Source organism: Stegostoma tigrinum, chromosome 40, assembly GCF_030684315.1.
Source record: "Stegostoma tigrinum isolate sSteTig4 chromosome 40, sSteTig4.hap1, whole genome shotgun sequence".
Taxonomy (NCBI): domain Eukaryota; kingdom Metazoa; phylum Chordata; class Chondrichthyes; order Orectolobiformes; family Stegostomatidae; genus Stegostoma; species Stegostoma tigrinum.
Window position 1 is genome coordinate 4094210 of NC_081393.1, and position 22492 is coordinate 4116701.

At 46.2% G+C, this 22492-nt stretch overlaps 1 protein-coding gene across 2 annotated transcripts in view; it reads right to left on the bottom strand.

The window, feature by feature from the left end:
* Positions 1-17196, bottom strand: part of bin3 (bridging integrator 3) — a 121314-nt gene extending 104118 nt beyond the window's left edge. Inside the window, exon 1 of one of the 2 annotated variants that reach the window (XM_048523246.1) lies at positions 17063-17196. In XM_048523246.1, the coding sequence (XP_048379203.1) occupies positions 17063-17070 (8 nt within the window). In that variant the 5' untranslated portion in view covers positions 17071-17196. The remainder of the gene's footprint in view (positions 1-17062) is intronic. The other variant, XM_059641109.1, reaches the window with a different exon arrangement.
* Between the last annotated feature and the right edge of the window lie 5296 nt (positions 17197-22492).

Consider the following 22492-nt stretch of genomic DNA (forward strand, 5'->3'; position numbering starts at 1 on the left):
GAGCTTTTTTTTTTGGCTGGGGTGGGGTGACGAGAAGCAGGAGAGTCCGGTCAATTTTCATTTTTCAATACGCCAGCATAAGAAGCTGCAAAGATGAGGAAAGAGCAGAGAGACGGTGCTGACTAAAATCTCCAGTTTTAATCAAGGCCGGTCATTTGCTGTGAAACGAGGGGAAGACACACTTTCTTTTCTCATTTCATGGCTCTCTCTCACAACAGGAGGATGGGTGAAGAACTGGTTAGATTTGGGTCACCAATATCCCACGGCAAGCTGGCTGCAAATGGAGGCTGAAATGTACTGGGGAGGCCTGCTGCAAGAGAACAGGAGGGGTAGCATTAAAACTATCAAGTCAGTGAACTGAACACAGCTTTGCACCTTAGCCAGAGAACAGTTCCACCTCTGAAACTTCTCCCAAAGCATCAGCAACGAATGACATCTGACAATGTGGCAGGGGAAGGGAATCACTGGGCTGAATACAGATAAAGTGAATGTCAAGTGTCTTCTCCCTCAGGTGGGGTATTTCAAGATGTGGAGCCATATTTTTCAGGTGAGAGGAGGAAGATTTTTTTAAAAAAGACATGATTTGTTTATTTTCATAGAGTGTGATTTGTACGTGGAATAAACTTCCAGAGGAAGTGATGGTGCAGGTACAATTACAACATTCCAGTGACATTTGGGTAAGTTTCTGAATAGGAAACGTTCAATCGTAGGTGGTCGGGACTTGTTTCATTTGGGATTATGGTCAGCCTGGACTGGTCAGACCAAAGGGTCTGATTCTGTGCTGTATGACTATCAGTCGAGATTCCCAGGCATGGTATAGCTGAAAAAAATACACCTTTCCATTCGAACACTGGTCCTCAGAGGCAACTATTTCTGAAATAACAGGCAAATACCACAAAGCAGAGAAGATGCACTGATCTGCACGCAAAGCTAGCTGACATCAGAACAAGTAGAAAAGATTTGCCAAAGGAAAGGCAACACTCACTGAATGGTTACAGCAGTTGTACATCCCACCCACAACATCTGTGCCAGCTCACTCCACTGGTACAGTTGCAGGACTCCTGCCAGTTCAAAGTTTTAAATGGCTACTCACAAGGAACGTACATTAAACAAAGCCAAATCAGTTTCTTCCATTTTTCAAAGCAAACTGATTCTAAAAACATAATCTAATTATCAGAAATGAAATAACCTTTTCTGTGTGCAAATTAGTTTTGCTTTTCTGTCAAGTTAGAAAATGTCATAAACTTTTACAAACTGCTCAATGTTTTGTGGAATGTGATCTTGGAGGCGGGCAAAATCAGTGTCCTCTCAGAAGTCATGATTAGAGCTCATTACAGGAAGACCCTGTGCAGCGACATCAAACCCTGGTCAAAATGCACGCCTCACTTCATCAAAAGGTAACTGATTTTCACAAAGCAGGGACAAATATGACTTCATCTAGCTGGGCAAGACAAGAACATTACTGAAAAGGGTTATTTTCATCATTCTCATCATGATTTTTTGTTTTACTCAAAAGTATCAGTTGAACAGCTGAGAAGAAATAGGTTGTTTAGCCAACAGAAAGTGATTTTCAGAATAGTTGGCTTGAGTGCAAAAAGGGCAGATACAGAGAAAGTAGGAAGAGGAGGATGTGGATGTGGATGAGTCATTGTCAAAAATAACACCATGAATAAGGAAAGAGTTAATCGTGGGCTGGAGGAAGAAAAGGGTTCTCCAAGTGATTATTTTGATCTTGAATTTTTACTTTTAAGTACCTTTAATCATCAAGGCACTTGACATCTCAGCTGCAATGTGACTGGATTCACCAGGGCAGTTCTGTTTACAATAACTCACAGGCACACCAAGGGATCCTCTACCTGCAAAAGACGGTGGTCCAAAACTAATTTTCAAAGGTGCCTTTATGATGAAAGTGTAAAATTACACATGATAGCTTGGGGATGTGGATTTTAAAATAATGGCAAATGTATATGGGGTAGCTCTGCAAAGGATTTCTTAAAATTCACGCTGGTCAGAAAGCAATTTGCAATTGTGACCTAAGCAAATCAATTCCAAGAAAGTACAGGACTGCGTTGTGCCCTGGAAGGATCCCTGCAGTATGAATGGATGCAATGTTCCTACTGCTCATCTTGAAAGAGACCAGGAAGTCAATTAGCTTACAACTTCCGAGTTCAGTTCAGAACAAAGAACAATTTCCAAACTTCCAAATGTGGTGTTCCCAAGTATCGACCTTGGGGCAGTTGCTACAATGCATTTTGTAGATGCTTCACAAGGTTGCAACCGTGCATTGATGGTTGAGCAAGTGAACATTTGTGGATGTGACGCCAATCAAGGACCGTATCCTCTCACATTCACTCCATCCACCACCGACACTCAGCAGCAGCAGTGCATATTACCTGCAAGAAGCACTGCCGTAACTCACAAAGGCCCCTTCAACAACACCTCCCAAAGCCACATTATTGAATATCCAGCGGCACAAGGGTAGCACATACATGGGGGGGGGGGGAGGAAACCTTCATTGGAAAGTTCTGCTCAAACGCACGCTCTGTGCTAACTTGGAAATACGTCTCCATTTCTTCACTGGAAAAAATCCTGGAAACTTCCTCACTAACAATATTGTGGGTATAGTTACACTGAGTGGACTGTAGTGGTATCTCATCACCTCTTCTGAAGGGCAACATGGAAGCAGTTTTTCCACCGTCTTCGCCTCCACGCTTACTTCTTTAACCATGAGCCTAACCCTCCCTCTACCGAGCCCTTCTCCCACCTCCAACATAAGCCCTCCTTCTGGGCACAACCTCAAGGCCTGCTGCCCTCTCTCGACCTCTTCATCTCCAACTGCCGTCGAGACATCAATCGCCTCACCTCTCCACCCCTTTCGCCCACTCCAACCTCTCCCCCGCAGAACGGGCAGCCCTCCGCTCCAATCCCAACCTCAACGTAAAACCGGTGGACGAGAGAAGCGCATGACCTCCACATCACTTGGGCCAGACGCCGACTCTCCGACACCTCATCCAACCGCCCCCTTGATCGTGACCCCACCCCCGAGCACCAAACTATCATCTCCCAAACCATCCACAACCCCATCATCTCAGGTGATCCCCCACCCACAGCCTGTAACCTCATTATTCCCCAACCCCACATGGTCTGCTTCTAACTCATTCCCAAAATCCACAAACCTGTCTTTCCTGGTTTGACCCATTGTCTCCACCTGCTCCTGCCCCACCGAACTCATCGCCACCTATCTCGACTCCATTTTCTCCCCCTTGGTCCAAGAACTCCCAACCTACATCCGTGGCATCACCCACGCCCTCCACCTCCTCCAGGACTTTCAACTCCCCGGTCCCCAACGCCTCATTTTTACAATGGACGTCCAGTCCCTATACAGCTGCATTCCCCATGCAGATGGCCTAAAGGCCCTCTGCTTCTTCCTGTCCCGCAGGCCTAACCAGTCCCCCTCTACCGACACCCTCATCCACTTAGCTGAACTCGTCCACACCCTCAACAACTTCTCTTCCAATTCCTCCCACTTTCTACAAAGGGGATGTCCAAGGGTACCCGCATGAGCCCAAGCTATGCCTGCCTCTTTGTAGGTTATGTGGAACAATCCCTCTTCTGTGCCGACACTGGCCCTAAACTCCACCTCTTCCTCCGTAACGTTGATGACTGTACCGGTGTTGCCTTGTGCTCCCACGAGGAGCTCAAACAGTTCATCCACTTCACCAACACCTTCCACTCCAACCTTACGTTCACCTGGGCCATCTCCAACACATCCCTCACCTTCTTGGACCTCTCTGTCTCCATCTCGGGTAGCCACCTAGAAACCGATATCCATTTCAAGCCCACTGACTCCCACAGCTACCTAGAATACACCTTCTCCCACCCACCTTCCTGCAAAAATGCCATCCCCTATTCCCAATTCCTTTGCCTCCACTGCATCTGCTCCCAGGATGAGCATTCCACTCCCAGACATCTCAGATGTCCTCATTCTTCAAGGACCGCAACTTTACCCCAGCAGTGGTTGAGAACCGCCCCCACCGACCATGTCTCCCCATTTCCCGCAACTCATCCCTCTCACCCCATCCCCACAATAACAACCAAAAGAGAATCCCCTTCATCCTCACGTATCAACCCCACCATCCTCCAACACTTCCGCCATCTGCAATCCAATCCCACCAAAGACATTTTTCCCTCCACACCCTTGTCTGCTTTCCAGACGGACCACTCCCTCCATGACTCCCTCATCTGCTCCACACTCGCCTCCAGCCCCACCACGCCAGCATTTTTCCCTGCGACCACAGGAAGTGCTACACCTGCCCCCACACCTCTTCCCTCACCCCCATACCAGGCCCCAAGGAGACGTTCCACATCAAGCAGATGTTCACCTGAACATCTGCCAATGTGGTATATTGTATCCACTGTTCCCGTTATGGCCTCCTCTACAATCAGGGAAACCAAGCGGAGGCTTGGGGACCGCTTTGCGGAACACCTACGCTCGGTTCGCAATAAGCAACTGCACCTCCCAGTCGCAAACCATTTCAACTCCCCCTCCTATTCCTCAGATGACATGTCCATCCTGGGCCTCCTGCAGTGCCACAACGATGCCACCCGAAGGTTGCAGGAACAGCAACTCATATTCCGCTTGGGAACGCTGCAGCCTAATGGTGTCAATGTGGATTTCACAAGCTTCAAAATCTCCCCCTCTCCCAACCGCATCCAAAACCAGCCCAGCTTGTCTGCACCTCCCTAACCTGTTTTTCCTCCCACCTCAAGCCACACCCCCATTTCCTATCTACTAACCTCATCCCGCCCCCCTTGACCTGTCCGTCCTCCCTGGACTGACCTCTCCTCCCTACCTACACTCACCTTTACTGGCTCCATCCCCGCCTCTTTGACCTGTCTGTCTCCTTTCCACCTATCTTCTCCTCTCTCCATCTTTGATCACCTCTTATTATTTATTTCAGAACCCACCTCCCCTCCCCCATTTCTGAGTAAGGGTCTCGACCTGAAACATCAGCTTTCCTGCTCCACAGATCTGCTTGGCCTGCTGTGTTCATCCAGCTCCACACTTTGTTATCCTGGAAATGACAATAAATGCTGGCCCCACGATCAATTAAAAATGAAGAATCATACTTCCAATTCAGGAGAACCAGTCACGCTAGATGAAGCGTGAGAGTCGTTGGACTTTCTAAGAGAGGAGAGCTTCTGCTGGTTGTGTTAAGATCTTTCCGACTGATTTCCACATATATGAAACAAGCTTTGTTTGCGAAGTTCATTTCACCAAAAAGAAAAGAAAACTATGTTGTGTTGTTTGACAACATCTTGCATGAATATCTTTCAGTGACTAACAACCATGGTAACCAACTGCAAAAATTAAATATATGATCTATCAAGCCAGGTGCCATGCTGGGACGAAACTTGGCGAGAATTACTATTAGCTGGGATTACAAGATCATGTACAGACAAAGAAAAGATTCTTCTCATTACTCAATTCTTGTGCATTGTCCAACTGAAGCATTGTTTTAATTACGCTGCCCTGTTCATGGTTAGCAAAGTACAGCCAATGTTCTGCAATGTGACAACCAGAAGCAAGGACACATTTTGCTTCAACAGAAGCATTTTCAATTTATAAAGTATATTTCATGACCATCTAATATCTCTAATCAGTTTAGATTTAAGAGTACTTTTTGAAGAGAGGCCACGGTTTTAATGTTGGAAGCAATGTCAAAATAACCAGAGAATGTGCTTTTAGTGATGTTGACTGAGGGATAAATTTTAGATTACCAGGGAGAACACTCCTGCTTGCATTCAGAATTGTGTCACTGGGTTTTTCAGAACCCCTGCCGCAGGCAGAGAGGGCCTCAGTGTAATGTCTCATGTGAAAACTGACACCTCCGACAGTACTGTGCTCTCTCAGTACTGCACAATGCAGTGGCAGAGTGGATTTGTGCTCAAGCTCGATTTGGATTTGAACCCAGAGGTGGACACACTCCAAACTGAGCTTTGCTCACATTTCCTCATAGTGCTTCCAAACCAGCAGCCCTTACCTTCTGGCTCTTCTTCATGTATGAGCCATGAGTGAGTGTCAGGAGCTTCCTCAGCTATTGGGAAGTAGCAGAGGCATGCAGAAATTGCTCTCTCCTTCTGTCCTGCATCACTTTGTACTGTGTATACAGGTACATGGAGTACGGGAACCTAGTTCAGATTTCTTGCAATGCCAATTACAGGTCAGGATTCCTTTATTCAAAAACCTGGGCACCAATTGCTTTTTGGAAGCAGAATATTTTCAATTTTTGGACACATTTACCTTACCTTACCTCCAAGATCTTGCGCTAACCATCTCACAACCAAAACAAAAATTCGTTGAACTCAAACTTGTCATCTGTTCAGGAAAGAGCTCATCAATTTATCAATAACCTGATGGCAGCTGCAAACATTTATTTCCATTATCTACATACCTATTATTGTTTGACTCCATTTGACGCAACACTCACTAATCAAGTACAGTCGGGTCTTGAGGCTCTGTTCAGGCCTTTGGGAAAAGTATCTTGCTTGGGCTGAACAGACCTGAACTGACCCATCAACACACTGCAATTAGGCCTTCGAAGGAACACTTCACTTCCAGGTCCATTTGGGACAGGCAATGCCTTTTTCTAATCGGCCCAAACTCAGCATGTCTAATGTTCAGGTTCGCTCAGTCAGCTTTGAGCACAAAGGAGAAAGGATGTACAGCCAAAAAGCACTTTCTAATTGTCTCATACACCTGTTATTCACATCCATGCCACTCTCCACAATTTGCTCAGGCAGACTAAGTGGGAGATCGCAGTCCTGACAGCACAGGAGGAAGCCATTCAACTTATCAAAGCCATGTCAGCATTTTGCAGAGTGCCTAGCCAGTTCAACAAGTCAATTAGCAAGTGGGAGGAATAATTACTCTTGTTTATGGTGCTCAGGTGACCACACAACTTTGGAGCAGATGTAGTGGACTCAGCCTTCGAGCCTGTTCTGCCATTCAACAGGACCATCCGCTTTACTTCATACTGCGCCTTTTCATGGACTCCCAATGGCCTCTGACTCCTTTTGCCGAACAAAAATCCATCCACCTCTGCCTGAAAATATTCAATGAGCCTACCTCCTGAGGCAGGGAGCACCACAGTCACAATTCTCAAATTTTCTCATTTGTCCCAAAGTGGCAACCCTTAATTTTGAAACAGCGTCCCTTTGTTCTGGACTCACTTCAAAGGGAAACATGATTTCCGTATTCCCCTCGTCAAGGCCACTCATGATCTTACAGACTTCAATCCAGTCACTCCTCACTTTCTAACCTCTCATGGAAACAAGCCCAACTGTCGAATCTTCCATTCTAAGAGAGCCCTTTAATTCCAGGTATCAGTCTAAGAGACCACTTTTGTACTGCCTGCAATGCTTGACATCGCTCCTTCATGAGGGCATCCAATACTGCAATACAATCAACAGCACCTCATCAAGTACCCACTGGCAAATGAAAACCGCTTTTGCTGAAGTAGAAACCACCAAATCGAGGAATGCTGCCTCAGTGAACTCCAAGCTCTGGAAACAGCACAGCAGCTCAGACAATTTCTGAGGGCTTAACATTCAGCCACGAACATGAACTCTGTTAAAACATCGCCAGCCAACTCATCACAAGGTTCTCTTTACTCTTTCGAAGGCAGATGGACCTTCCTTCAGCATTTTCAACTTTATTTCAATGAATTTGTCCCTCAGTGGCCCTCCCATTAGTTCCTGTTGCCTCCGTCTCCCCCAGGAACAGGGGGAGCAAAGGCTAAAGTGAGTAGCTTTTGTCAGCTCAATTATTCCACAGCAAGTAGTGACCACAGGAGAACCAACTCTGGTTTGTGAACAGATCACAGCATAAGTTCATCTTGAGTTTTGATGGACTAACAGAAAGCTTGAGAACATATCCTCACTCTTGTCTTGTTGCAATCAGTGGGTTATCCCATACAACAGACTATGAGAACTTTATTGATGTGTGAGAATTGACAGGGAGTCTAACAGGAGCTAGATTAATAACTATTACATCAAGCTGGAGACCCAAAATTAAAACAGAAATCATCAGCAGATCTGGCAGCATCTATGGAGCAAGTAATCATAACCAGGGAAATATTTTCAGTGGGTGCAAAAACAACACGAGGTAAGATTTCAGGTAGGGCCGGAAGGGGAGACATCAGGAAGCTGGGTTGTGTCCCAATAAGGTGTGAATGGAAGTACACATAACAGAAAGCAAAAACAAGAGAAATACAAGATTAATTCTTATAATGGAATTTTGAGGGCTTGTTTTAAATACAGAATTGGAAGGTGAAGGGTCACAGATCAGCAATACTAGCTCTGTTTCCTTCTCCAGATGCTGCCTGACTGGAAGATGATTTCCAGCATTTCCTGGCATTGCTGTCTTCTTTTGTTAAGTCACGAAGCACAATGTCTCAGTGGGAAGAAGATGCTGGATTTGAAGTGCGCACCACACCAGAGGACATAATGTACCTGCCATTTCGTTTAAAACAGTATTACTCCAGCTTCTTTGGCTTCGTTTATCTGACTCCAGAGAGTGACAATGAGATTAGGATTAGGATCAGGACATGACATGGCCAACACATTCCCTTGACCATGCCCACATCAGAGAGGCACCAATCCATTTTCCATCAACTGTGATCTTGCCCTTCCCTGAACAAAAGAAACCTTCTCAGACTGAAATCCCATTGGCAGCGAACTATAAAGCTGAACCAAGACACCAGTTATTCCATTTGGTTAGACTGGTGCAAAATCACAGTGATAGCCCCTGGGCCTACAGTTCCAATGAAGAATCATACCAAACTAATAACCAAAACCCTATTCCTCTCTCCACAGATGCTGCCAGAACTGTTGAGTTTCTCCAGCACTTTGTCTGGTATAAACACAAACTGATAGCTCCTGGTCTCCCACGTTCCATCTTTCCCATTGGTATATGTGGCTTTATGGAGCTGTGATGAACAACTCTTGCACAGTCTGCTACATGAAAAGGGAGAGACGGGACAATGTGATATCATCGGCAATGACCTTTCACTGAAGGGTTGGTTGGGCAGGGGGTGGGGAATGGCTAGGCTTGCATTTTCAGCACAACTTTCACACGCTCCAAAGTGCTTTAGTAATAGTGTTACATCAATACTGCCATCTAGAAAAAAAAAGACAAAGACAAAGACAAAGACAATTTCTGTAAAGCAAGGTATGACCGGGTAGCCAACTTCTACGATACCACATCAGGGATAAATATTATCCAGGACAGGCAGTGTTGCTATTTGATCCACCTGCAAGAGCTGCTGAGACCTCAGCTGAATGTCTGATTTCACAGACAGCAGCAACATGACTCCAAAGTAAACTAATGGTCTCAAAGCAATGTGTGGAAAGGAAGCTCTGGGACAGGTTCAGATCAACAATCACTGTCCAGCATCTTCAAATCTGCAGCCCAGAGAAAGAGATGTTGCAATCTCCCTCTCAGTGCTGGCTTTCTAGAACCTGGGTTCAGGTATGCAATTCTTTGAAGACAGGATGGTTAAAAAGGCATTTGGCATGCTTGCCTTCATTGATCAGTCCGTTGAAAACAGAAGTCTAGAAATCATATTGCTGTTGTGCAGGACATTGGTGAGGACTCTTCTGGAACACTCTGTCCAATTCTGGTTGCCCAGAATGTTGCCATGAATGGAGGGTTTGTGTGATGAAGACAGGCTGGATAGATTGAGACATTTTTCCCCACTGCGGCACAGCAGGTTGAGAGGTGACCTGACAGAAGTTTATAAAATGGTGAGGGATAGGGTAAGTGACAAGGTGTCTTTTCCCTAGGGTGGGGGAATTTCTAGACTAGGAGATAGATGTTTAAGCTGATAAGACAAAGATTTTAAGAAGTCAAGAGGGGCAATTTTTTTAAAAATAGAGTGGTTAGTGTGTAAAATGAACTTCCTGAGGGAGTGGTGGATGTAGGTGCGATTGCAGCATTTAAAAAACATTTGGATAAGTACATGAACAGCAAAGGTTTGGAGGGATATGGGCCTGGAGCAAGCGAGTGGGGCTAGATTAGTTTGGGATTATGTTTGGCATGGACTGGTTGGACCGAAGGGTCTGTTCCTGTGCTGTTACAACTCTATAACCTGCATCAAAACAGGAGACAATGGTACTTCTCAAAAGATGGAAGCTGTCCTGAAGAGAAAGTCCCATTATTTTGTTGCTTTTCAGCATGGATGGAGTGCAGTTCAAACTCCAGCCTCAATTCTCAGAAACGCTGACCCGAGCAGCGATTATGCACGGGAGATCATGGGGCAGCATGTGAATTACAACATGCTTCAAATTCCAATTAATATGGAATAAAGTCTTCTTTCACCATATCACAACAAGCATTATGCACACTGTGCATTTGCATGCACTTTGCAACTATTAAAATGAACACAGCCTGCCAGCCATTCAGAGTTTTATCAAGGGCAATTGTACAGACTTGCAGCCAGCAACCTGCAATGCCAGGGACCTCATGTTCACATGCAAATAGGGTCATGTTAACACAAATGCTGACAAAGTAAGAAAACGGGTTTCAAAGAACAGAAACCCGTCAGTGAAACAATTCAAATACCTCAGCGTGGCCTTTGCATTCAAAGTTTAACAAGTGAATGAACAGCAGATTTCTTTTCTCTCCCATTTGAGCAAGTCACTCAGCACTGAAGCTAGTACTGCCAGCCAGCTGAACACGGCTGGTCGCTTAAACATGATACTGACAACACAAAGGACCACGTGTCTGTGTCTTACTCTGCTCTGTCACTGCTGAATGCTGCAGTCACCACAGCCACTGAACTATCTGAGCCAGACTTTCTCCTTGCCCTGGAGCAGCGCCTACTGCAGCACAAGACAAGGGCTCAAAAGGTCATATGGTACGTCAAATTCACTGTTACGACACACTCTTGTCCCTGTGAAAAAAGTAACAATGATAATTTTGTTCAAGCATAAAGTGCTGACCGAACACATCAATGACAATGGGTGAGAGACTAAAACATATTTGCTAAGAATGAAACATGGGCTTCATTCATTTGGCATCCCTAAGATTCTCTCCATCCCTCTTTTCTTCTTCAGGAGCCTCCTCCAGAGCTAGTTCTTTGGGCACCTTTTCGATCCAGAGGTTCCCCTCCACACAGCTCAGTGCCTATCATTTCTGTCTGGGAACCATCTTACTGGTGCAGGCTTCATGGAGGTAAAATGCCAAAGCATGGCATCCATATCCACAAGTAAACAGAGGCCAGAAGCTGACAGCCTCTGGTTTAGCTGTCAGATACCCAGGGAATAGAGGTACCAGATCACACTCAGCCCTTCAAGCCTGCTGCATAGTTAACAGCATCTACACCTCAAGTCCATCTGGTCAACTTGGTTCCATCAATCTTCACATGTGGATGAATAAGCATACTTTTGGAATCATCAAGTGACCCATGGCCTCAGCAGCTATCGTGGAAGGACAGAGAGTTCCAAATTTGCACAACGCTTCGTGTGAACAAATGTCTCCCAACATGATCGCTCAGGACGTTGTTGAGTGTTTCCCTGAGAACAGTTACGGAGCTTCTGAAGCAGCAGGGTGGAAGACTGAACTCAAAAAGGCCAAGATGCTGGAAATCTGATACAAAAGCACAATGCACTGGAGAAACTCAGCACATCTGGCAGCATCTGTGGAAAGAGAAAAACAGAGTTAACGCCTTAAGTCAGAATGTTTCTGTTCAGAGGCGGAGTCATATTGGACTGGAAATGCGAATTCGGTTCCTCTCTGATGGATTCTGCCAGATTTGCTGAATGTCTTCAGCACATTCCACTTTTGTTGCAGATTTCCAGCATTCAGAGTATTTTACTTTTATCATCTGGGTGCTGACTGGAGGTGGACAATTCTCCTCTCAGCAATGGAAGCAGCACAGACTCTTCAAAAAGCTCAAGTCCATCCTGCAGCAAATCACACTGGATCACTGACAGGCTTAAGACTGTAAGAAGACTTTGTTTCAAAGTGAAGAGAGAAAAATTGTAACCTTTCAGTCTCCAGCAGCCGAGTGGCATTAAATCGACGAGACTAGTTTCCCTGACATCTATCCTGGAGAAAAAGGTAGAAATATGCCAGGCCAAGCAGTATCAGAGGAGCAGGAAAGCTGACGTTTCAGGCTGAGACCCTTCTTCAGAAAAAGAAGAAGAAAGGGTCTGAAGAAGGGTCTAGGCCCAAAACATCAGCTTTCCTGGTCCTCTGCTGCTGCTTGGCCTGCTGTGTTCATCCAGCTCCACACCTTGTTATCTCAGCCTGACTGGATTGACAAGTGAGTGGACTCCAGGGTGAAATGAATGCACAAAAGCTGTTCAGGAGGTTGAGAAGTCATCGCCACAATCCACGGGTACCTGCACTGAGTGCATTACTGAAGAACTCTGAGATGGATACAGCTCCCTGCAGTCAGATTACATTCTCTCCTCAAACAGAAGTGGACAATGGATACAAAATGAAGCCCCTTGTACCCACCCTCCTGTTCATCGAGATCAGGCCGAAACAAGGATCTGATTCAGACATAATGTCTTAACTTACAAACCTTCACATCAAGTTCTTGAAATCAGTTTGGCTGGGACAGGTCTTTTACAACTGCTGCCAATGAGCTGCGTTGTATAACTGCTTTCTGTGCCATCAGTCTACAATATTCTGACTTCACTGCAAAGATCTAGACACTAGTATTTGGGCTGAAGAGAAAACCGTTTCTCTCAATCGACCCTCATCACTTCCGGACATGTTCCAGACTTCATCCTTGAACCTGGACTGCTGTGCTCAAGGTGTGGCGTTCATGTGAAATATCTTCACAGTCTGCAATGATCAAGTCTTCCCTCTGTAAAAGCAATTTTATCCAACTGCTGTCTCAATGCAATCAGCCCAACTTCCACAACCATAGGATACATCGAAGCACTTCACACCCAGTGACCTGATTTGTGTGTTTCTAACACAATAGCCAATTTCTGTACAGGGCAATATCATCATAATACAAAAGCCTAACCCTGTGGATGCTGGAGATATGTAATTCAAGAAGTGCTGATGGAAGCCAGCACATCAAGCAGCGTGCACACAAAACAGTGAGAAACAGGGTTAACTTTTTTTTCCTTTTTTCCTTTATTTGTTAACAGGATGAGGGCATCGCTGGCTAGGCAGCATTTACTGCCCATCCCTAATTGCCCAGAGGGCAGTTAAGAATCCAACACATTGCTGTGAGTCTGCAGTCACATGTAGGCGAGGCCAGGTAAAGATGACAATTTCATTCCCGAAAAGGACATTAGTGAACCAGGTGGGTTTTTGCAACAATCGGCGAAGGATTCTTGATCATCATTCAAACCAAGTCCCCAGAGCGTTCTTTGGTCTCTGGATTAACAGCCCAGTGCTAAAACCACTAGGCCATCACCTCCCGAATTTTATTGACTTCAACGTAACTCTTTTTCAGGACCAAAGCGAGAGGTGAATCACATTTACTACTGACACCCACTCTAGGCCTCTTTTACTTCTCCCCAGTCTCGACAACACATCGCCATTCCATCTGTGACACCTGGTCTTTGAAGCCCCTTCATCCTCAAACCACCTGACCGTGCCTCTACTCCACTAGTTCCTTCCTATGTGTTTTCTACAAAGTGGACCCATCGCCCAGCCATCTCTCTGTCCTCCTCTCCAGTTCTGACAAAAACTCAATGCAATGACAAGCTTATCTCTTTCAAGCGACACGAGTGGAAGCACAAAAGATGACTCAGGCATGCAGAAGAGTTTGTCAGCTTTGTCTTCAAAACAGCACCTTTACAAATGATCTGAGAGGATCTTGGTTGAAGGTCTCGGGTCTAACTGCATGGCACTGGATCATAAGATCTGGATTATCTAGTCAAACACCAAGAGTGCAAAACCTCCTGTCTCAGAGATACCAAGCAGGGACATTGTTCTGTTGGATATCCAAGACTGCCACGGACTGTACATTGGCCATAGTTCTGATAAGGTGCACGAACCACTGTCTCACTCATATTGACACTTTGTATTGACATCCAGGATCTTTAAGAAATGCAAAGTTATGTGGCTTTAGAGCAATCAATGAACTTAAGATGCAGACTTGAGGACATCTGCATACAACGTAATCATGTGTAAGCAGTGCATAAAAACAACTTCAGGACAGTGCTGTAGTCTTGTACGAGAGCCCCTTTTAACTCAGGTGTAACATTCCCACCTGAGAAAGCACGGATGCAGCTGCATCTCATCGGACCTGGCAGATATCCTAAATTAATCTAATCTCATTTACTAGCATTTGGTCCAAATCCCTCTGAGCCCTTCCTGTTCATGTACCTATCCAAAGAATACACTGTCAGAAGTGACATAGTGAAGGACATGTTGAGTCATGTGGATTTAGAAGAACAAACAGCATCATTTCCTGTAGAGGTCAGTGAAACAACTCACTTGGTCACATACTTAACTGCCATATTTTCCCAACGTTATAACAATAATTGCAGTTCGAGAGCATGACACTGAATGTGAGGTGCATTAGCATAAGTGGTCTGATAAGCCAAAATATCAATGCAATTTTCTTCATGCACGTCATGTACTGACATGCCAATATTTGCTGTCAGTGTTTCCAAGATGTGAACAGACAACGTCAGAATGATTGCTTCATTCACAGGGAGAGGATAAAACCATTGTTTTAATCCACCAACAAACCTTACAGCTCACAAGAAAGCCTCAAATCAGTGACTCCTGGATTGATGGAAATCATATCCCACACTCAAACTTCAAAACGCTCTAGTCCCTCCTGAAAAATTCACTCATGAAACACTTCTCAGGTACAGAGAGTTAGCTGCGAAATATTTTGGACCCTCTTTCTGAACCATCTTGCTTGACAGAGAGTTTAAAAAAATGGGAAAAATGTGATTAATAAATAAACCAAAACCCTTTTGGTAGAGTACATCCCATGTGGTTTCACTTCAGGATAGGCACACATAAGACAGGTAGATGTGGATTTAAACATATTTTATTACCCTCTGGAAGATCACAGATCAGAGATCACAGAATCCCTACAGTGTGGAAACAGGACCTTCAGCCCAACAAGTCCCTCGCCAAGATGATTTCCAACGAGAATACAGGTCATAAACTCAGAAGTGAACATCACACCTAGCCCACCATGACTGAACATAAAGCATATCAACAGTCTTTTTGTCACACTGAAGTCAAATGTTAGGACTTCTCCCAGATCCTACTTACAGTTCAGAACTGGAACCAATCCTAATCTGTTTTAATCCATCCCAGCTCTCCAGTCCTGCACTTGAAACTGAAGGCATGGCTGCCCACACCTCACCCCTGCACTGGGATCCCGGAGCACCAAGCACTTCCAGTCTGAGCCCCCTCCCTATTGGCTCTTGACAGCTGTTGCCCAACACGTCCTCGACGTGAAGTGAATGGGTGAGTTATTTCTGCATGCAACCCAGTGATAATTTCTTCTCTGTAAACACAACAACTTGAAAAACCCAATGTGTGGCCAGCCTGTGTGGGAGGTTATTGGAGTTACTGTGAAACTGTGCAGCTCACAATCACTGAAAACCACTCAGGCAGTCATGTCCACGTTGGCTTTTTGTGCGACAGAGCAACTCCCGTCACCTTCACTGCTTTCCCTCATAGCTTTATGCAAGTTCCCTCTTCAGATCATGACCCAACTGCCCTCTGAAGTATCAGAGATAGTGGGAACTGCAGATGCTGGAGAATCCAAGATAATAAAATGTGAGGCTGGATGAACACAGCAGGCCAAGCAGCATCTCAGGAGCACAAAGGGTCTAGGCCCGAAACGTCAGCTTTTGTGCTCCTGAGATGCTGCTGGGCCTGCTGTGTTAATCCAGCCTCACATTTTATTATCTTGCCCTCTGAAGTACTCAGATCTGTTCAGAGGGGACACTGATGTGACCATGATATGCAAGTGATTAATACTTAAAAGGCATTTGGATAGGTACATGAACAGGAAGGGTTCAGAGGGATATGGGCCAAACGCTAGTGAGATTAGATTAATTTAGGATATCTGGTCTACATGGATGAGGTGGACTGAAGTGTCTGTGCTGTACACCTCTATGAGTCTCACACACGTATAACAAAACCATGAGGTTAAGAATGGAGCGGTCTGCCAGGATGAGCACATTCTCGAAATAAGGGGCAAGAGACATCTCTCTGAGGGGCAACGGATTCTGGATGAGGGATAATCCCTGAGATGCGGTCACTGAGCCTGTACCCGCGACCTCCTCGGTCTGAATAAAAACCGAAAGAACTGCAGATGCTGTCAATCAGGAACAAAAAGAAAACAGAAGCTGCTGGAAAAGCTCAGCAGTTTATTCTTCACAGATGCTGCCAGACCTGCTGAAGTTTTCCAGCAACTTCTGTTTTTGCTCCTTCGCCCGAAACCCCTTTCCCAACCCCCGGAGCTGGGGTCCCGTAATCCCAACCAACCTGGGATCCGGTGTTCCCATCCCTCACGCCCCCACCAGCTTCTTAGATAACACGGTGTGGAGCCGGAGGAGCACAGCAGGCCAGGCAGCATCGGAGGGGCAGGAAGGCTGGTGTTTCGGGTCTAGTCCCTTCTCCAGAAATTCACTTCCTCGCTTCCTTCTGGAGAAGGGACTAGACCCGAAACACCAGCCTTCCTGCCCCTCCGATGCTGCCTGGCCTGCTGTGCTCCTCCGGCTCCACACCGTGTTATCTCAGGTCCTCCAGCATCTGCAGGTCCCGCCGTCTCTGGAACACTCCAGCCTCTCTCCCTGTGACGGCGGTGGGGCAGCGGGGTTCTTCCTCTTCTTCCTCCTCCTCCTCCTCCTCCTCCTCCCCGCCTTGTGAAGGGGTCGGCAGTGCGGTCTGTCCGTGCCGAGGCCCGGGATTCTCTGTCGGCCCTGGGCCTGGGCCTGGGCCTGGGCCTGGGAGCCGGGCGCTGCGGCAGCGAGAGACCCGAGCGCCCGCGCTCCCTCCCTCTCTCTCTCTCTCTCTCCCTCTCCCTCTCTCTCTCTCTCCGTCACTCACCAGCTCATCCCGATCCCGATCCCGGATCCCGGCTCCTCTCTGTCTCCGGGGCAGGTCTCCGCCTTTTCCCTGGAACCTGAGGATGTGCTAGGGGTCACGCCGCGGTCATAGGTCGGAGCCACACCCCCTCGGGGTCACGGTGACGTCAGCTCCCCGGCACAGCAAGAGGCCAAACACATGGTACCACCTCCCCCCCCCACCCACCCCCCACAATCACCTTACCCCCACACCCCCCCAAGCCCTCCACCCTGGGTCAGTCCACACTCAGCCTCCCAGAGGTACAGAGCCTTCACCGAGCCCTTCGCCCTTCCTCAACATTACTGAGCCAGCCCCTGATCAAAGGCAGCAAGGCACAGACCTTACCCAGGCTGGGGCCCGACAAGTGGGGCAGTGCCCATCCTCGGCATCACAGAATCGAACCGCCACCTTGTGACACTCGCTGTCACTGAATCTCCCGCTATCGATGTCCTGGGAGGACCACAAACTGAACTGGACTTCCCACGTAAACACAGTGGTTGCAAGACCAGGTCACAGCTGAGGAATACTGAGACAAAGAACTCCCCCCATCCACCCCCCCACCCCCCAACTCCCCAAAGTCTGTCCACTGCCTACAAAGCACAACACAGCAGTGCGACAGAATACTCTCCACTTGCCTGGATGGTTGCACCTCCAAAACACTCAAGAAGCTTGACCCATCCAGGACAAAGCAAATTCCCCGACTGGCATAACAAAGTGTCAAGTTGGATGAACACAGCAGGCAAAGCAGCATCTTAAGAGCACAAAAGCTGAAGTTTTGGGTCATCTCGGATTCTCCAGCATCTGCAGTTCCCATTATCCCTGACTGGCAACCTTATGCACCGCCTCTAACATTCACTCACTCTGCCACTGAGGCACACAAGCAGCAGTGTGTACCATCCACAAAATGCACTGCAGGCATTCACAGAGGCTCCTTTGATAACACCTTCCAAACCCACAATCTCTACCACTTTGAAGGACAAAAGCAGTAGGTACATGGGAACATCCGCAAGTTCCCCTCTGAGCCACTTTGCATCCTGACTTGGAAATATATCACTATGCCTTCACTGTCACAGGGTCAAAATCTGTAACTCCCTCCTGAACAGTACTCTGTGTGCACCAAATATCACATGGTCTGCAACAGCTCAAGGAGGCAACTCAGTACCATCTATTCCAAGGTCATTAGGAATGATCAATACATACTGGCCCAGACAGTAACACCCACATGCTATTGTTCTCCCACTTCTCACCGTTCAAAAATCTCAGTATGTGAAAACCACAAAAACTTCAGACACAGAATGACACCATTCAGCCCAACATGATCACTTAAAAGACAGTGAAACAGGTCCGGCAAACAACTGAGTGAGGTGATGCTCCAGTGAAAATCTCATTGGGCTCAGAAATTCAGAGGCTCGTGCTCAGGAGCAACATGTTCAAATCCCACCATAACCAGTGAGTAGAAATTTAATTCAATCAAATCTCAAACTGAAATCCAATCTCAGTAATGGTCACCATCAAATAGTCATCAAATGTTTTTCTCATTTATAACCCCATTGAGTCATAGAGCTGTTCAGCACAGATACAGCCACTTGATCCCACCTCATCCATGCCGACCCGATATTCTAAATTAATCTAGTCCCAATTGCTAGGATTTGGCCCATACCCCTCTAAACCCTTCCTATTCATGTACCCATCCAGATGCCTTTTAAATGTTGTAATTGTACCAGCCTCCACCACTTCCTCTGGCAGCTCATTCCATACACACCACCCTCTGTGTGAAAAAGTTGCCCCTGAGGTCCATTTTAAATCTGTCCCCTCTAACCTGAAACCTATGCCCCTCTAGTTTTGGATTCCCCTTCCCTGGGAAAAATACATTGGTTATTTACTCTATCCATGCCCCCTATGATTTTATAAATCTCTGTGAGGTCACTCTCAGCCTCAATGCTCCAGGGAAAATAGCCCCAGCTCATGCAGCCTCTCCCTTTAGCTCGAACCCTCCAATCCCAGCAACATCACTGTAAGCCTTTTCTGCATCCTCTCAACTTTAACAACATCATTCCTACAGCAGGGAGACCAGAATTGAAGGCAGTATTAAAAGTGGCCCGAACCAATGTTCTGTACAGCTACAACATGACCCTCCCAACTCCTGTACTCAATGCACTGACCAATAAAGACAAGCATACCAAACGTCTTCTTCATTCCCCTGCCTACCTGTGATGCTACTTTCAAGAAACTTTGAACCTGCACCTCAAGGTCTCTTTGTTCAGCAACACTCCCCACAATCCTATCACTAAGTGTACAAGTCCTGCCCTGATTTGCCTTTCCAAAATGCAGTACCTCACATTGATCTAAATTAAACTCCATCTGCCACTCCTCGGCCCATTGGCCCATCTGATCAAAGTCCCGTTGTACTCTGAGGTAACCTTCTTCGCTGTCCACTACACCACCAATTCTGGTGTCATCTGTAAACTTACTAACCAAACCTCCGACTGTCACATCTAAATCATTTATAGAAATAACAAAAAGCAGTGGGCAGAGCATCAATCCTTGTGGGACACTGCTGCTCACTGGTCTCCAATCCAAAAGACAACCCTCCCACACCACTCTCTGTCTCCCAACTACATGCCAATTTTGGATCCAAATGGCTCCCTTCAATCAAGCCTCTTGTCTTTTAGGGAAGGAAATCTGTCTTCCTTCGCTTGTCAGGCTCGTGTAACTCCAGACCAGTACCAACGTGGCTGACTCTGACCTGTCCTCTGGAATGGCTGAGCAAGCCACTCAGTTCAAGGGCAGATAGGGATGGGAAGTAAGTACTGGCGCTGCCAACAATGCCCGCATCCAAGGAGAGAATACAGCATTTTCTAAATTAGCCGCCCACCCATTCCCACTTTCCATTTACCTCTTTCTCTCTCTCATCTTGTAGGTGACAGCACTTTGAGTGAATATGTAAGTACCTTTTATTCACACCCAAAACCCTGCTGTCCACATCTGCACTCACATCAGGTCCCCTGTTCACTGACCTGTACTGGTTCCCATTTTAGCAACACCATGATTTGAGAGTTGCCCCCAACATCCCTCCTTCAGTGGGTGACTAGATGTGGTTGTTTGGCCAGGGACTTCCCAGGTCTCCACTCAGCATTCCCAGTTCCTGTGGGTTCTCTCCAGATTGATCAAACACTCCTGGTTTGTCAGCTCACCTTTGGCTCTCTCACGTTCTGTTTCATGTGGGCTGCACCATGGTAACTGAATGGCGCCCATCTTCGAGGCTCAGTGTCTGTACCAAGTTGGTCCAGAGCAAACAGGAATCGTTCTCTCCAGCATTCGGAGACAGGACAGAATCATTGCAGAAAATTGGCGACAGTGTCTGCTAATGGCAAAAGAAAGCATCAGTCACCCAAGGCACATCAATCCCTCCTTTCCAAATGAGGAATGGTTACTGAAAACTAGCTGATATTAAAGAAGCAACATTCATAAGAAGCAGACATCAAATGGCTGAGAATATTATTAAAGCTCATCATCATGTCAAGAACATGAGAAACAGAGGCAGGAGTAGGCCATTCAGCCCCTCAAGCCTTCCCTGCCATTTATCAGGATCATGATTCACCTGTCACAGGTCTCAACCCCTGTTTCATGCCAGCTCCTCATTGCACTCAGCTCCGCGATATTTGACAAACCCATCGCCCTTCTCTTGAAATACTTACAATGATCTTAACACCAGAACTCTCTAGGATAGTGAATTCCGGACATTCACTGCCTTCTGAAAGAAGGAATTCCTGCATATCTCAGCTTTCGATGAGACTCCTCTAATTCGGTAACTGTGTCTCCCAGTGGTGGAAATATCTGCTCTATCCTATCAAGCCCCATCAGAGTCTTTTTGTTTCAATAAGGTCACTCCTCATTCTTCTGAACCTGAATGGAATAAAGGCTTAACCCATTTAGAAGTTCTTGACAAATCAACCCCTTCATCAGAAGAGTCAGCCGACTGGATCACGTTTCAGCTGCCTCCGATGCCAGTTTACCTTTTCTTAAACCCAGGAATCAAAACTGAACACTGTACACACCTTTCACACCCTGTAAGCTCCATGATCAATCCATCTACGACAGAAATAGTTTGCCAAGAAAATACGAACATAAGAACATAGGAACAGGAGTAGGCCATTCAGCCCCTCGAGCCTGTTCCACCACTCATTGGCATCGTGGCTGATCTGTGGCTTAACTCCATAAATCTGCCTTTTGCCCATATCCCTTCTTCCCTTTGCTCAGCAAAAAATTCTCTCTCTCAGATTTAAAATGAATGACTGGTGTAGCAGTCCCTGCTGTTTGTGGAAGAGAGCTCCGAACCTCTGCCACCCTTTGAGCATAGAAGTGCTTCCTAACATCTTTCCTGAATGGTCTGGCCCGAGCACTCAGATTACATGCCTTACTTTAGAATCTCGAACCAGAAGGATAGTTCATCTTAATCTAACCCATCTTTTCCTGTTAATATATTGAAGAAATCGATCAGATCACCCCTTAGTCTTCTAAATTCTAGAGAAAGCAGGTCTAATTTGCATAACTTTTCCTGATAACTTAACCCCTACATCCAGATGTCATTCTTGTAAATCTACTTACTACTCCCTCCTAGGCCAATATATCCTTCCTATGATGTGATGCACACAGTGCTCCAAGTCGAGTCTGACCAGGGTTTTGTTTAACAGCATATCCTCATATCCCAGTCCTCTCAACATAAAAAATATATTCCATTGCAGAGTCATTGAATCATACAGCATGGAAACAGACCCTTCAGTCTAACTAGTCCATGCCAACCAAGTTTCCCAAATTAAACCAGTCCCACTTGCCTGCATTTGGCCCTTATCCCTCTAATCCCTTCCTATCCAACATCCAAATGCCTTTTAAATGTTATTCCTGAGTCTACCACTTCCTCTGGCAGTTTATTCCACATACAAACCACTTGCTGTGTGAAAAAGTTGCCCCTCAGGTCCCTTTCAAATCATTCCCCTCTCACCTTAAACCTATGCCGCTGAGTTTTAAACTCCTCAACGCCTGTGAAAATACCTTTGCTATTCAATTTGTCCATGCCCCTCATGATTTTATCAACCTCTATACGGTCACCCCTCAACCTCCATAGCTCCAGTGAAAAAAGTCCCAGTCCATCCAAGACAACAAAGTGTGGAGCTGGATGAACACAGCAGGCCAAGCAGCATCTCAGGAGCACAAGTCCATCCAGTCCTTAAAACCCAAACCTTCTGATATTTTCTGAACACTCTCCAATTTAATAATATCCTTCCCATCAGACTATGATATTTGTTCAGGGTATATTAAAGCCATCCATTGGCATAATGCCAACCGTGTGCAGGTCATTTCTCAGTGAATGCCACAGAAACTCATTAGCCTTCTTCATTATTTTCTACACTT